This window comes from Hemitrygon akajei, chromosome 6, assembly GCF_048418815.1.
Source record: "Hemitrygon akajei chromosome 6, sHemAka1.3, whole genome shotgun sequence".
Taxonomy (NCBI): domain Eukaryota; kingdom Metazoa; phylum Chordata; class Chondrichthyes; order Myliobatiformes; family Dasyatidae; genus Hemitrygon; species Hemitrygon akajei.
The window spans coordinates 64403733-64417779 of record NC_133129.1 but is presented as its reverse complement, the minus strand read 5'-3'; the positions used below and the strand labels follow the sequence as shown (position 1 = coordinate 64417779).

The 14047-nt window shown below is 40.8% G+C and overlaps 1 protein-coding gene across 2 annotated transcripts in view; it reads left to right on the top strand.

Moving 5' to 3' along the window:
* The window catches only part of unc45b (unc-45 myosin chaperone B), a 66208-nt gene that overhangs the window by 44998 nt on the left and 7163 nt on the right, over positions 1–14047 (top strand). For both annotated transcript variants that reach the window (XM_073048484.1, XM_073048485.1), the window contains exons 12-17: positions 8–149; positions 3838–3978; positions 4952–5079; positions 6413–6479; positions 8256–8369; positions 13151–13266. In XM_073048484.1, coding sequence (XP_072904585.1) covers positions 8–149; positions 3838–3978; positions 4952–5079; positions 6413–6479; positions 8256–8369; positions 13151–13266 — 708 coding nt within the window. The remainder of the gene's footprint in view (positions 1–7; positions 150–3837; positions 3979–4951; positions 5080–6412; positions 6480–8255; positions 8370–13150; positions 13267–14047) is intronic.

The window sequence follows — 14047 nt, the reverse complement described above, 5'->3', positions numbered from 1 at the left end:
TTTTTAGGTGGTTATGCAACCAGAACATCGACACCCGCACAAGAAAGTGGGCAATTGAGGGCATGGCATACCTGACTCTAGACGCTGACGTGAAAGACGACTTTGTTCAGGATGAGCCAGCAATGCAGGCTATGTTTGATTTATCAAAGGTACGTGGTCTCAATGGGCCCCAGTTCCATGCATTACAGAGAGCTACACTCCCTCCAAAGAGCATAAAATGCATTCTTCAATGAGTAAATGAAAACAGAAAATACAGGAATTCTCAGCAGGACAGTCAGCACCCATGAGGAGAGAAATAAAGTTGTTGTTCCAGGATAATCTGTTTTCATCTTCAACTTTTTAAAATTCTCATAAAAGTTAACAAATTTGAAATGTTGACTCTTTTTTTCTTTCTCCATGGATACTCACTGACTTCCAGCCTATTCTTAGTATTTTCTGCTTTTATTTCAGATTTTCAGCATCTGTAACAGTGATTTTAGAACATAGAACATAGTACAGTACAGTCCCTTTAACCCATGATATGACAATCTTTTAACTTACTCCAAAATAAATTTAAACCTTTCCTCCCACATAGTCCTCAGTTTTTCTTTCGTTCATGTGCCTATCCAAGAGAATCTTAAATGTTCCAAATGTATCTACCCCTACCACCAACCCCAGCAGTGTGTACCACACACTCACCACTCTTTGTTTAAAAATTCTTACCTGTGACATCCCACCTGCACTGTCCTCCAATCAGCTTACAATCATGCCCTCTTGTATTAGTTGTATCTGCCCTGGAAAAAAAAGGCACTGGATGTCCACTCTATCTATGCCTCTTATCACCTTGTACATCTCTATCAAGTCACCTCCCATCCTCCTTTACAGCCATAGCTTGCTCAACCTTTCCTCATAAGTAGTGGGGTTGCTGGCATGGGGTGGCTTGAAGAGCTGGAGGGATCCCCTCGGCTAAATAAATATAATTTGCTGTATCACTAAATAAAATAAATAAAATAAAATAAGACATGCTTTCTAATCCAGCATCCTGGTGACTCTCCTCTGCACCCTCTCTAAAGCTTCCACGTCGTTCCAACAATGACACAGCCAGACCTGACCACAGTACTCCAAGTGTGGTCTAACCAGAGTTTTATAGAGCTGCAACATTATGTCGTGGCTCTTGAACTCAATCCCACAACTAATAAAGGCCAACACACCATATACGTTCTTGAACACCCTATCAATTTGCATGGCAACTTTGAGGCATCTATGGACTTGGCCCCCTAGATACCCCTGTTTCTCACACTGCTCAGAATCCTCCATTACCTAGTACTCCATCTTCAAATTTGATCTTCCAAGTGTAACTACCACTTCACACTTTTCCAGATTGAACTCCACCTGCCACTTCACAGCCCAGCTCTGCATTCTATCAATGTCCTGTTGTAACCATCCACAACACCATCAACCTTTGCGTCATCTACAAACTTACTAACTCATCCTTTCACATCCTCATCCAAATTATTTATAGAAATCATAGAGAGCAGGGGTCCCTGTTCTGATCCCTGCAGAACACTACTGGTCACAGACTGCAGGCAGAATACTGTTAATCTATTACCACCTTCTGCCTTCTGTGGGCAAGTCAATTCTGAATCCAAGCAACCAAATATTCCTGGGTCCCATTCCTCCAGACTTTCGAATGAGCCTACCATGGGAACCTTCTTGTACACTTTACTAAGATCTACATGCACCACATCCAATGCTCTATCTTCATCAGTTTTTGTCACTTCCTCAAAGAATTCGGTCAGGCTCATGGTTTTGTGCCTGTCTCTCACAAAACCATACTGACTATCCCTGATGCAAAATGGTCTTGGCATGAAATGTCAACCTTTTACCCCTTTCCATTGATGCTGCCTGACCTGCTGAGTTCCTCCAGCATTTTGTGTGTGTTGCTTTGGATTTTCAGCATCTGCAGACTTTCTTGTGTTTGTGATCCCTAATCAAACTATGCTTCAAAGTTCAAAAGTTCAAATTGCACTTATTAACAAAGTATGTATGCAGTTTCCAGCCTTGAATTAATCTTCCAGCAGACAGCCATGATACAAAGAAAACAATGGAACCCATCCAAAGAAAAACATCAAACTCACCCCCCACACAAAAAAAACAAATTGTGCATATGGCAAAAAAATGAGCAAAGAACACAGAAATGAAAGCATGAAACTTCACAAAACCATTTCAAAGACAGCAAAGCACCAGATCACTCAATCAGCCTGAAAACACACCACCAAAATGCAGATTACAGGCTCCAACAGCAGCAGAATCACATTTGAAAGAACAAATGATCAAAAATCCTGTCTATAAGAATCCTCTCCAATGATTTGCCCACCGCTGATGTAAGACTGACTGGCGTATAATTCCCAGAATTATCCCTATTACGTTTCTTGAACAAAGGAATAACATTTGCCACCCTCCAGTATTTTGGAACTACATCTGTGGCCAGTGAGGACACAATGATCATCGCCAAATGTGAAGCAATCTCTTCCTCGCTTTCCATAGTATCCTGTTACATATTCCACTTGGCCTTGGGAGCTTATCTATCCTAATGTTTTTCAGAAGTTACACATCTGCTTTCTTAATGTTGACGTGCTCCAGCATATTAGTCTGCTCTATGCTCTCCACACAATCATCAAATACTTTCTCATACCATCAGCTCCTGTCCCTGTAAAGATCAGGGAGTATACTCACTGCTGACAATGGTCATCTGATGAACAACTGACAAATAATTATCATGTCTACATGGAATTCAGTATTCTTTGAGTTTGGTTAAAAATGGCAACTGAATAAGTAATTAAATTTTTCATACTAGTTCATCATGTCCAAGTTAAAATTTATTGACATGGTCATATATATCTAGGATACGAATGTCATGGAAATTAACCCTGCAACAGCAGAAGCAGCACTGTATATTACGAACATGATACTGTAAACAAAAATTAAGATGAAATAACATAAATTATACTTTCATGACAACTAAACAAAATAAACATACTAGTGCTAGCACAAGTTGAGAGAGAGAAATAAGAAATATACGAGGGGTGATTGATAAGTTTGTGGCCTAAGGTAGGAGTCCATTTTAGAAAACCTAGCACATTTATTTTTCAGCATAGTCCCCTCCTACATTTACACACTTAGTCCAACGGTCGTGGAGCATATGGATCTTGGACCTCCAGAAAGTGTCCATGGCAGGGGTGATTGATAAGTTTGTGGCCTAAGGTAAAGGGAGATGATTTATACAGCTCTCATTACATGCACATGCAGTTCAACTTTTTGCGTGATTATGCAGAAAGTTTGAAGTTAATAACTCATCAGTTAATAACTCATTGGGGTGATTGATAAGTTCGTGGCCTAAGGTAGAAGGAGATGTTATTAACTTCAAACTTTCTGCATAATCACTCGAAGAGTTGGCCTGCATGTAACGAGAGCTGTATAACTCATCTCCTTCTACCTTAGGCCACGAACTTACCAATCACCCATCTGTGGACACTTTCTGGAGCTCCAAGATCTGTCTGCTCCACGACCGCTGGACTAAGTGTGTAAATGTAGGACGGGACTATGTTGAAAAATAAATGTGCTAGGTTTTCTAAAACTGACTCCTTCTACCTTAGGCCATGAACTTATCAATCACCCCTCGTAGTCTGAGTTAGTGTAATTAATTACGATTGATTAGTGTTGGTGATGCTGTCACTTCCGATCGTTAATGAAATTCCATCATAATTAAAGAGTTTTTGTGTTCTTCTTCACATGTAAGTATGCAGACTTGAAGTGAGATGGCACCTTTTCCTAATATTATTTCCTCCTCCCTGTTAGTCCACTGACAAGACGATCCTTTATGCTGTGGGATCAGTCCTAGTAAACTGCACAAATAGCTATGATGTAAAAGAGAAGATACCCGAGCTGGTTGAATTGGCAAAGTTGTCAAAGCAACATGTGCCTGAAGATCATCCCAAGGTAAAAATGTACTCTTGCATTTTCATTGCACCTTTCAGGTCTTCAAGTTGATCCAAGTCACTTTAAAACACTACTTTATAGGGGATTTTTCGAATCAGAAAGCTTTCCAAGGTGTTTTGTGAGAGAGTGATCAATTGAGAGAGGCTACATATATAAATATTAACACAGGAAATGAAAGGCTTGGTCAGACAAGCAGGTTTTAAGGACTTTAAAAAAAAGATGGAGAGAGAGGGAAGTTTGGGAAAGGAATTGCAGTATTTAAGGTGTTGACAGATGAAGGCAGGATCACTAGCGGTGGAACAATTAATATCAGGGGGGGTCGGTAATTTTGAAGATTTTAGAGAAACCTACAGTGAGAGGGCAAGACTATGGACAGATTTGGAAAGACATCAGGTGACAATATGTAAATTGAGGTGTTCCATTCTTGATAGAGGGAGTGGTTAAGTAGGTAATTTTAAGTGGCAATCAAATGCATTTCCACAGACAGTAATGAGATACTGGCGGAGAAATGTCTGCTTGGTTACCCTTTTGCAGTTAATAGACCAAGTTTTGACAATGAACTACAATCCAAATCTATTAATTTTTCAGCACATTCTTGTCAATGACCACAAATCAAATTCTAAGCCAGTTCGGCTTTTGTGATTTAGTTGAAGATTAAATACAGGCCAGGATATGTGGAAGAACTCTTCAATTCATGGACATGGGATTTGTTAGATTGAACTGAGAAGCCACACAGACCCTGCTTTAGCATCTCGGCTAAAAGCCCCCATAAGCTAACAGTGCTGAGTTCTAGGCTGAAATACGACTCTTGACTTCCTGAAAAGAGCATGAGAGAGAGAGATGGAATTGCATGTAGGGGTCGGGTGAATTTGAGGCATGAATCAGACAAGCAAGAAGCAGTGTTTTGTGTTGAATTGAGAATGTTAGATGATTATGGCTGTTAAACCATTACCACTCTTGCTGTTGCACACAGGATAAAAAAGATTTTGTGATCCAGAGGGTGAAGCGTTTGATCAACGCTGGTGTTGTCTCCACCCTTGCTGTCATGCTGAAGGCAGACAGTGAAATCTTGACAGACCAGACCAAAGAGCTCATGGCACGGTGAGATACATCTTCTGTTTGGCTTAAGGAGAACTGCATTCAGAATGACCTCTGGCATGGCTGAGTGGGCTTCAGTTTAATCTCCCTCTGGATGTATTGGAGAGCTGGTCATGTAGGTGTCAGGCTAAACAATGTGCTGTAAAGCTGTAGCTGAGGCACAGCATTCTGACACAGAGATAGATCATTATCGGCAACACTGAAGAGCTATAAAACACTGGTTCTCAATGTGCTGTATGCAGTCTGAGGGTATTCATGTTCATTTAATACATAGAGAGTGAGTTGTGTGTGTGGGTCATGTGACACATTTAGAGATGCACATGCAACCCACTGAGAGAAGCTGTTAACACAGTACAACAAAATTCAAATAGCATTCCCTACGGTGACTAAAATATTCTCTTATCTAAGTCTTCCAATTGTTAAATTCCTTTTGCAACATTAGGATATGCTAAAGTACTGGTTAGGAGATAAATATTTGCCAGAGTAAGGGGGGGGGGGGATAGTTTCTAAGTAGTGCCAAAGTGGTCTCTACTTTGCTTATCTGAAGTCAGTGGGGGAGATGGTACTGTGACTGAATTAGTGTCCAGTAACACAGATGCCTACAACCAAAGTCTCAATCTCGTAGTGTGAAATTGAATAAGAAGTCATTATCAATAAAGACCACAAAATTACTTGAATATTGTAAAGCCAATCTAGTTCACTAACATACTGTAACCATAAGCCAGTTTGGTCTAGAGGTGATTCCAGATCAATGGCCAATAGGGATAGTCAATATAAGATTTGACTTGACTGTGAAGTTCAAATCCCAGAAAAATGAATACATTTGAAATCAGATCTCTAGATGGCAGCTCCCACAGTGCACCTGGTGTTGCCCACCTGGATTCTGTGATTAATAGCATTGCTGTTGCAAAGTAAACGTTAGCAAGGAATGGCATCTTTATAGAATGAAAGAGAGGAACAGGCCATTCAACCCACTGAGTTTGAACTGATCGTCAACCATTTATTTACACCAGCCCTACATTAATCCCATCTTTCATTCTCCCCTCAACCTTGTCAATTCCACAGAGGTTCTACCACCCACCTTCTCACTAAGTACACTTTACAGTGGCCAATTAACCTAGCAACCAGCTTTGGGTGGACCAGGAAGAAAACCTATGCAGATAATGTGTGAACTCCACATAGAGATCACCTGAGACCAGGACTGAAACTGGGCCTTTTGTCCAGCGACGCAATGGCTTAACTAACTGTGCTTTGTGAATGGCATTTTTAGTTCTTAGAAAGTGTGTGTCATATATTTTTAATATACAACTAAATCCCTTTTCCTCTTGACATTTAGAGTGTTCCTTGCTTTGGTTGAGGATGTCAGAGATCGCGGCAAAGTTGTGGCACAAGGTGGTGGAAAGGTATTTATACAGAATAATGCAGAGCATGCAGCACAGCAGAATTGTATTCTGGTTTGTGCCATTGTCTGTGCTAAACATAAGCTTCCTCCCCCTCCTCTTCACATCACCCTAGTCTGCCCACTTCTTTTTCCATCTGGCCTCCACTTCAGTGCATCTTTCCTAGTTATTTCAGCCTCTCTCTGTGGAAGTGGGATTCCACATTCTTGTGGTCTTTGTGTAAGTGTTTCTCCTGAATGCACTTTAAGTTTTATTGTTGTTTGTTTCAAAAATGATGGGATCTAGTTTTGTCTCCTTCCCAAACAGAAACAGCTTCTCTGCATCTCTCCCACAACACTTTCACAATCTTCCTGATCTCTCAAACACCACCCCTTAGCAGTCGAGTTGAAGATGTTACTCTGCTTTTATCCTCTCCTGTTAATAACATCCCCTTCATCTGGTATCATTGGCTAATGTGGCATTTACTGATGTGACATTATGGCATTGCATGGCTGTGATATAATTCTCTGGAGTTGTGAAGAATAGATATCAACAATAATGAGTGGTGTCCGTAATAAATGTTTGTGACCATCTCAGAGAGTGGAGGAAGGGAAGGAGCTCAAGGATTATATCTATGACACTGAATAAATATCCTTTACTAATCAATTCAGTGATAACTAGAATATATGTTGATACTTATTCTTAGTAGAGTCTTCTATTAACTGTTCACTTAATAGATACTTTTATTCTGGGAGCATTAATAAATAATAAACATTTTCTGACATTTTAGTTGGGAAATGATTGTCAATATCCATGGAATAGGAGGATAATCCTGGCCTTATTTGTCTATGGTGGCTGTTGAAGAACTATTTGATCCAGTGCCATTTCTCAGTTTAATAGTTACAGCATACCAAGTGCACACCAAAGCTATTTTTAAATGCAAACAGTGAGGATTATAAAGCTCTCGATTATTAAGTACTCTTAACATCAGATTCCAGACTCCCTCCAACTCCCAACTATCATCCATCCTGGCTTTTGGTCACTTTATTTAAAAGACCTTGTTCTTCACATTACCTAGGTCCTGTATGATTTTATGCCTTACTGTGCAAAAGCCTTAGCCATATACATATCGCAAGGGTGCCTAGGACATTTGCACAATGCTGTAGTAACTTTATGTATTGCACTGTACTCTACTGCTGCCACGAAAAAAAAAACAAATTTCATGACGCAGTTGAGTGATGGTAACCCTGATTCTGATATGGGTCTCTTTTGTGGACTGAGAGTTGTAAGGAAGCAGGGAAGGGAATTACGGTTGTGAGTTCCTATACTGTAACTCATTGGAACCTCCTCTAACCTATAACTTTCCTAGTTATCTGAACTCTTCCAATTCTGGTCTCTTAGCCACCTCCATTCCTAATAGCTCCATCTTTGGTAGCTGTGTCTTCAGCAGTCAAAGCTTGAGAGTTCTTTCCCTACACCTTTACCCCACTGATTTGTCTTTTGCCCTGCCAATCCTAATATCCCTCTCAGAGCCTCCGTGTTAAGCTGTGTTTGATTAATGATCTGTGATGATTGTCTTTGATGTTAAGGGAATGCAAGTTGTACAAGTATGCAAATACTGATGGTATCAATCAAATAGAAAGTTGTAATGTTATATTGAGTTTGTTGAGTAGAATATTTCAATAAAAGGGAGGAGTTTTAGAGTCAGATAACAAGCTCTTACACAGAAACTTGTGATTTTAGATATTAAGGTCTGCATTCTGATAAAGCCTTCCTTGTCCTCTTTATCTTCATTTTCAGTCATTGTTACCACTTGCCCTCCATGGTACCGATGATGGCAAAATCAAGGCATCCCATGCTCTTGCTAAGATCACTGCCAGTTCCGACCCAGAAATAGCCTTCCCCGGTGAAAGGGTGAGTGAAAATCTATCAGGCAACTGGAAATGCCTGAATGGAAAAAGACATTCAGTAAAAGAGTTGTTTTGGTAATGGAGAGAGATGGGGGCTCACTTTACAGGCATTGTGAGGCTTTACAGGCATTTACAACCAACTCTGCTGTGCCTCTATCCGTTTCATGTATGTCCGAGTTACAAGCTTATGAATCTCACCTGAGTCACACAATTCTAAGTTGATAATCCAGTGCTGTACTGTCAGAAATGCTGTCTTTCAAATGAAATATTAAACCAAGTCCTCATTGGAGTAAAGGATTCAATGATTCTTTTACAAGGAAGAGTGGCTGTGTAATTCAAAAAGTCCTACTCAATATATCACCCTCAAAGATCAGATTCTGGTTATTATAAGATAACTGTTTATGGGAATTAATTGTAGAAAAATTATCTGTCCCACTTCCTACAGGACGAACAATGTCTCCAGTGGCTATTAAATGCATTTGCAGCATCCGAGAAGGTCATGAACAGTGCCTTATAACTGCAAATCCACCTTTCTTTCAACATAACTTGAAAGCTAACGTGGATATGGACTTGAATCACAGATCTCATCACTTTTCTAAACATACAGTACATGAACATTGTTAAGTCATCTTGGGAGGTTTTGCTACCTCAACTACACATTATACAAATGCAAGTTATTGTTATCCTCTTTCAGTCATGTTGGAAATAAAGTGGATAATTCAAAAAGTCAAGTAATGTACTAATGATTTTGGTTGATAGAACACTACAGTTCAGATTGGTTTCCCTGAGAGAATTTTACAAAACTTCTCCTCATTTTCCCCACAGTGCTGTTAAGTTCAATCATTGCATGATATTGAGAGTTGTTTTCATAAATACAAGAGATTCTGCAGAGCAGCACACACAAAACGCTGGATGAACTCAGTAAGTTGTGCAGCATCTGTGGAAGGGAATAAAGAGTCAATGCTTTGGGCCAAGACCTCTCATTGGAACTGGAAAGGAAGGGGGAAGAAGCCAAAATAAGAAGGGTGAGAGGAGAGGAAGGGGTACAAGCTGGTAGGTGATAGGTGAAACCAGGTGAGGGGCAAGATTGGTGAGTGGAGGAGAGGGAATGAAGTAAGGAGCTGGTTGGGGAGAGGTGGAAGAGATGAAGGGCTTAAGAAGAGAGAAAGGACCATGGACCATGGGAGAAAGGGAAAATGGAGTGGCAATGTATCTGGTATTCCTCATGCCCCCTTCTCTACATCAGTGAGAACTGACGGAAATCAGAGGACTACTCCGTTGAGCACTTTTTGCTCCAGCCTTCACAAAAGGTGGGATTTCCTGATAGCCACCCCTTTCAATTCGACTTCCCATTCTCTTTCCAACATGTCAGTCCATGGCCTCCTTTACTGCCACAATGAGGCCACACTCAGGTCAAAGGAGTAACACCTCATATTGAGTCTGGGTAGACTCCAAATTGATGGCATGAACACTGATTTCTCCAACTTCCAGTCATTTCTCCCTCCTCCTCCTTCCCTCTCTTCCATGGTCCACTGTCCTCCCTGATCAGATTCCCTCTTCTTCAGCCCTTTCCTCTTCCATCTATTACCTCCCAGCTTCTCACTTCATTCCTCTTCCCCCACTTTCACCCTCACTGGTCTCACTTATCACTAGCCAGCTTGCACTCCTTCTGCTCCCCCCCCACCTTCTTACTCTGGCATCCACCTCCTTTCCTTCCAGTCATGTCGACTGTTTATTATCCTCCATAGATGCTGCTTGAAATGCTGAGCTCCTCCAGCATTATATATGTGTTATTCAGGACCATTTGTTTGTCATTGCCTTTATCATCAAAATATATTTCCCAAGATCACTCAAAGCTCTGAATTCACTCGACAGTGGATCAATGGGACCCAGCCATGCCTCAGTCAGAAAGCTGTGGTCTGATCTACCTCAGAGCCTTGACTACATGGCCTAGGCTGACTGTTCAGTGCAGCAGTGAGAGGGTGCCGAGTTCAGAAGGGTGTTGTTATCTGATGACCAACCAATCTTCTTTTGGTCCTCCAAAGTAAAATAACCCATGTATAATGTTCAATGAAATTGGAGAGGATGGTCCGAGTATCCAATCAGCTGCTCACAAATATGATCCAATTTCCTGCTCGTAATCTTAGTAAGTCTCTCCCAAATGCCAGAAACTAGTCAGTCAATCAAATGACAACAAAGGTACTTTATTGAAATAAACACTTGTAATGAGGGACAACATTCTTCTTTCTGTGTCGCTCTGCCCAGACTGACAGACCTCTGACATACTGCACATTCTGCCCTGATTCAGTAGTGTGATAGAACTCAATGATAAAATTATTAAAGGCATACCAACTATTTCTGCTAATGTTGCACTTAACATCATGTTGCTGTTTGTAGAATAGTGCTGAATGTAAATGGGCTTCTGTTTGTCCAACATTAGAACAGTGACTACACTCTTTTATAGCACTTTGGGACATCCTGACTCCATGAAAGGCAGTGTAAGATCCTTTTTATATGGCAAGATAGAATTCCATTGCCAGAGAAAATGTACTTAATATTTCACCAATGACCCTTCGTCAGAAGCCTAGTACAGACAATTTAACATTCATCATTTGGAACTTATCTGCCATTATTCAGAGCAATTTACTCAAAGCCTCAGAGTATGTTTAATAAGCTGTAGATTTCTGAGAAGCCGAGTTTCCAGCCTCATAAATAAGCCAGGCTAGAGTTAGAATGAGTTCAATATAGAATATTCTGAAGGGCAGTCTGCCAAGATATTCAGATATGTTTAAAGAAGAGGGACTACAATGCCATATTATTTGATTTCTAAATTCACCCTCCAATGGCTGCACCAACCTGACTCATATTCGATCTAGAGCAATGTTGACCTTCCAATTCCATTGCTTGCCTTCACTTTAAGGGATTAACAACCTGGGACAGTTCAAGCAAATGTTTGCTTCTGGTTAAGGTTCCATGCAGCAGCATGGCTGAAACTACTTCCTCTGATGAACCATGGTGGCAGTACATGTCAGGCACATGATAAATTTACCTAGGCCCTTCAGGAATCCCCTAATCTCTAACAGCTAGAAAAACATGGGTGGAAGGTGCGTGAAAGAATCACTGCCTGCATGTTCCCTTCAATTCATGCACTGACCTGACCTGAAAGGAGTTAGGTCTATATCCTGCAACTTTCTCTCCTAATGTCACTGTGGGAGCTCATTTAATTGAAGTATGACAGTGCTTCAAGTTTGTGTCTCTTTTGTTTCTCCCTCCCTCTGTCCCTTTCTCTCCCTCTTTCTCATTCTCTCTGTCCTCATCTGTCTATTTGACTGTCTCATTATCTTCTTTCAATGTATCCATCTGTCTCTTCATCTGCCACTTGTTCCATCTGCCCATCATCGTTCCCCTATCTGGTTCCACATCACCTTCCTTACTTACCAGATTCTAGATTTGCAGCCCTTGTTGCATCATGATGCAGGTGTCATGACCCAAGATGTTAACTATTCCTCTGTCTGACTCAATAAGGTCATCCAGTAGAAGTTCCTGACCTGGGGTCCACAGACCACTTGCTTAATGGTATTGGTCCATGGCATGAAAAATGTTGGGAAACCCTGCTCTAGATTATTCCAGCTACAGTTTTTTTTACTCTCTCTGCTTGCCTCTCTTTTTCTTGTTCTCTCTCTCTATCTCTCTATTTCACTTGCTCTTTCTTTCCCCTTCTATTTACTCTCCATGGTTGGCCTGTTTTTCTAAACTTGAAGAACAGAGAGAAGGGACTGAAACTTCTCTTTTTGCAGTTTGTACTGGATGTGAAATTGTAACTACACAAAAAAAGAACTTATTTGGCTCTTTGATTTTCAGGGTCAAGGCAAGTTTCATGAACTGCATTATCCCAGTTGATGGTTGGTCAAACGTATAGACGATAACTCAATCTAGGTAGATTGGAGCAATCACGATGGACTCTGTCATAACTGCCATTAACTGACTGATTTTGTGGTATTCTCCTTTCACCTGCCAAAGTGTTAGATGGCTTTTTCTGTTTAATTTAGAGAAAAAAAAACCCAATCTTGAGCCAAAGTAAAAATTTCCAAACTTGTCTCATTCTAATAACTTATTACTGACAATGTCCTGTCCATTGAGGGCAGTGGGTAAGTGGGTCATTGGATCATGATCACTTCCAATGTTGGAATAAAGGTGGGATTTTGCAACATTAAAACAATTTAGTAGTAATGATAACGGTGAAGCTATTGGGCTCACAATAGCCACAGTATGAACTAGACAGCACATTCCGCTCATGTATGTGAGGTTAAAGATGGAAATCAGTCAGTTGTTGATTATGTTTTTCTCCATTGCTCTCCGGGCTTCAGAACAGCATCATTTCACAGAGAGACTTCATAAGTTGAGTAGATAGAATCTTTTCTCCCATGCTAGAGGTATCTTAAAACAGAGTTTTAAGATAAATTAAACGAGTTTCTGTGCTATACAACTCTAACTCCTTGCATTAAGTGACTTTATTCCAAAAGGCTTCTCAAAATGTCGATTTATCTCAGTAGCCCAATCACATTTATTTTTAGTGCCTTTGGAATCTTTCCTGTTGTGCGCGTTTCTCTCCCTGACAAACAGTGCAGCACAGAAGTCAGTGACCCCGTGGCTGTGCTCTTTCATTGAAAGAGTTGCCTATGAAAATGGGTCATTTAAAAACGGTCATTTGGTCATGTGAATTCTTGTCATCTTCATTGCTAACTTGTTTTATGGAGCCTGATCTCTTCTCTGCTTCCCCTTCAGATCTATGAAGTGGTACGGCCACTGGTCAGCCTCCTGAACACTGACCGAGACGGCCTGCAGAACTATGAGGCTTTGTTGGGACTCACAAACCTTGCGGCAAAAAGTGAGAAGCTGAGGCAAGTTGCTTACCTTTGCAAAGCCAAATCTCTGCTTCTGTCGGTGTTTGTTTGTGTTGTTCTACTAGAATTATGCATCTTAGAGGGATCCTCGTTACACCTGCACTGCCCCTTTGAATGATACCACCAATATTCCCCTACTTTCTTCTCATCTGACTCCAAATTCTGCAAATTTCTTTCTGAATTTCAAATAATTATGCAAATTTCTATAAATCTGTTTCCACTTTTTTATTCAGGCAATGCAGGCAGGATAAAAGCAACTCTGATAAATACGTATCCTTGTCTCCCGTTGCTTCTTGTGCTAAGTAACAGCTCTTGATCTCTAGCTATTGATTTTTCTGTCATGTTTTTCCTCATTTCCTCTGACGAAACCCATCATAATTTCAGACCAATACTAGTGAATCTTCCATTAATCTTGTCTGCTGTTAAGGAGAACAATCCCAGCCTCCCTACATTACCAAAACACGTATTAATTTCTGATGCAAAGTTGCCCAGTTCCCAAACCAACATATCACCCTTCATCATTTCTGCCAGTTCCAAAGAGATCCCACTGCTGGTCTCGTCTTCCCTTGTTCTCCACTTACTGCTTTGCACGGTGACCACTCTCTTTGTCACTGCCTTGTCCACTCATTCCACCCCACCCATCCCTCCCTCTTCCCCCGCGCCACGGGGTCTATTCACCTTCTCCCTCACTATTATCCTGGGACCTCAACAACCCTTCAAGGAGAGGCAGAGGTTCAGCCACATTTTTCCAACCTAGTCTTCCACATTTGATGTTGGT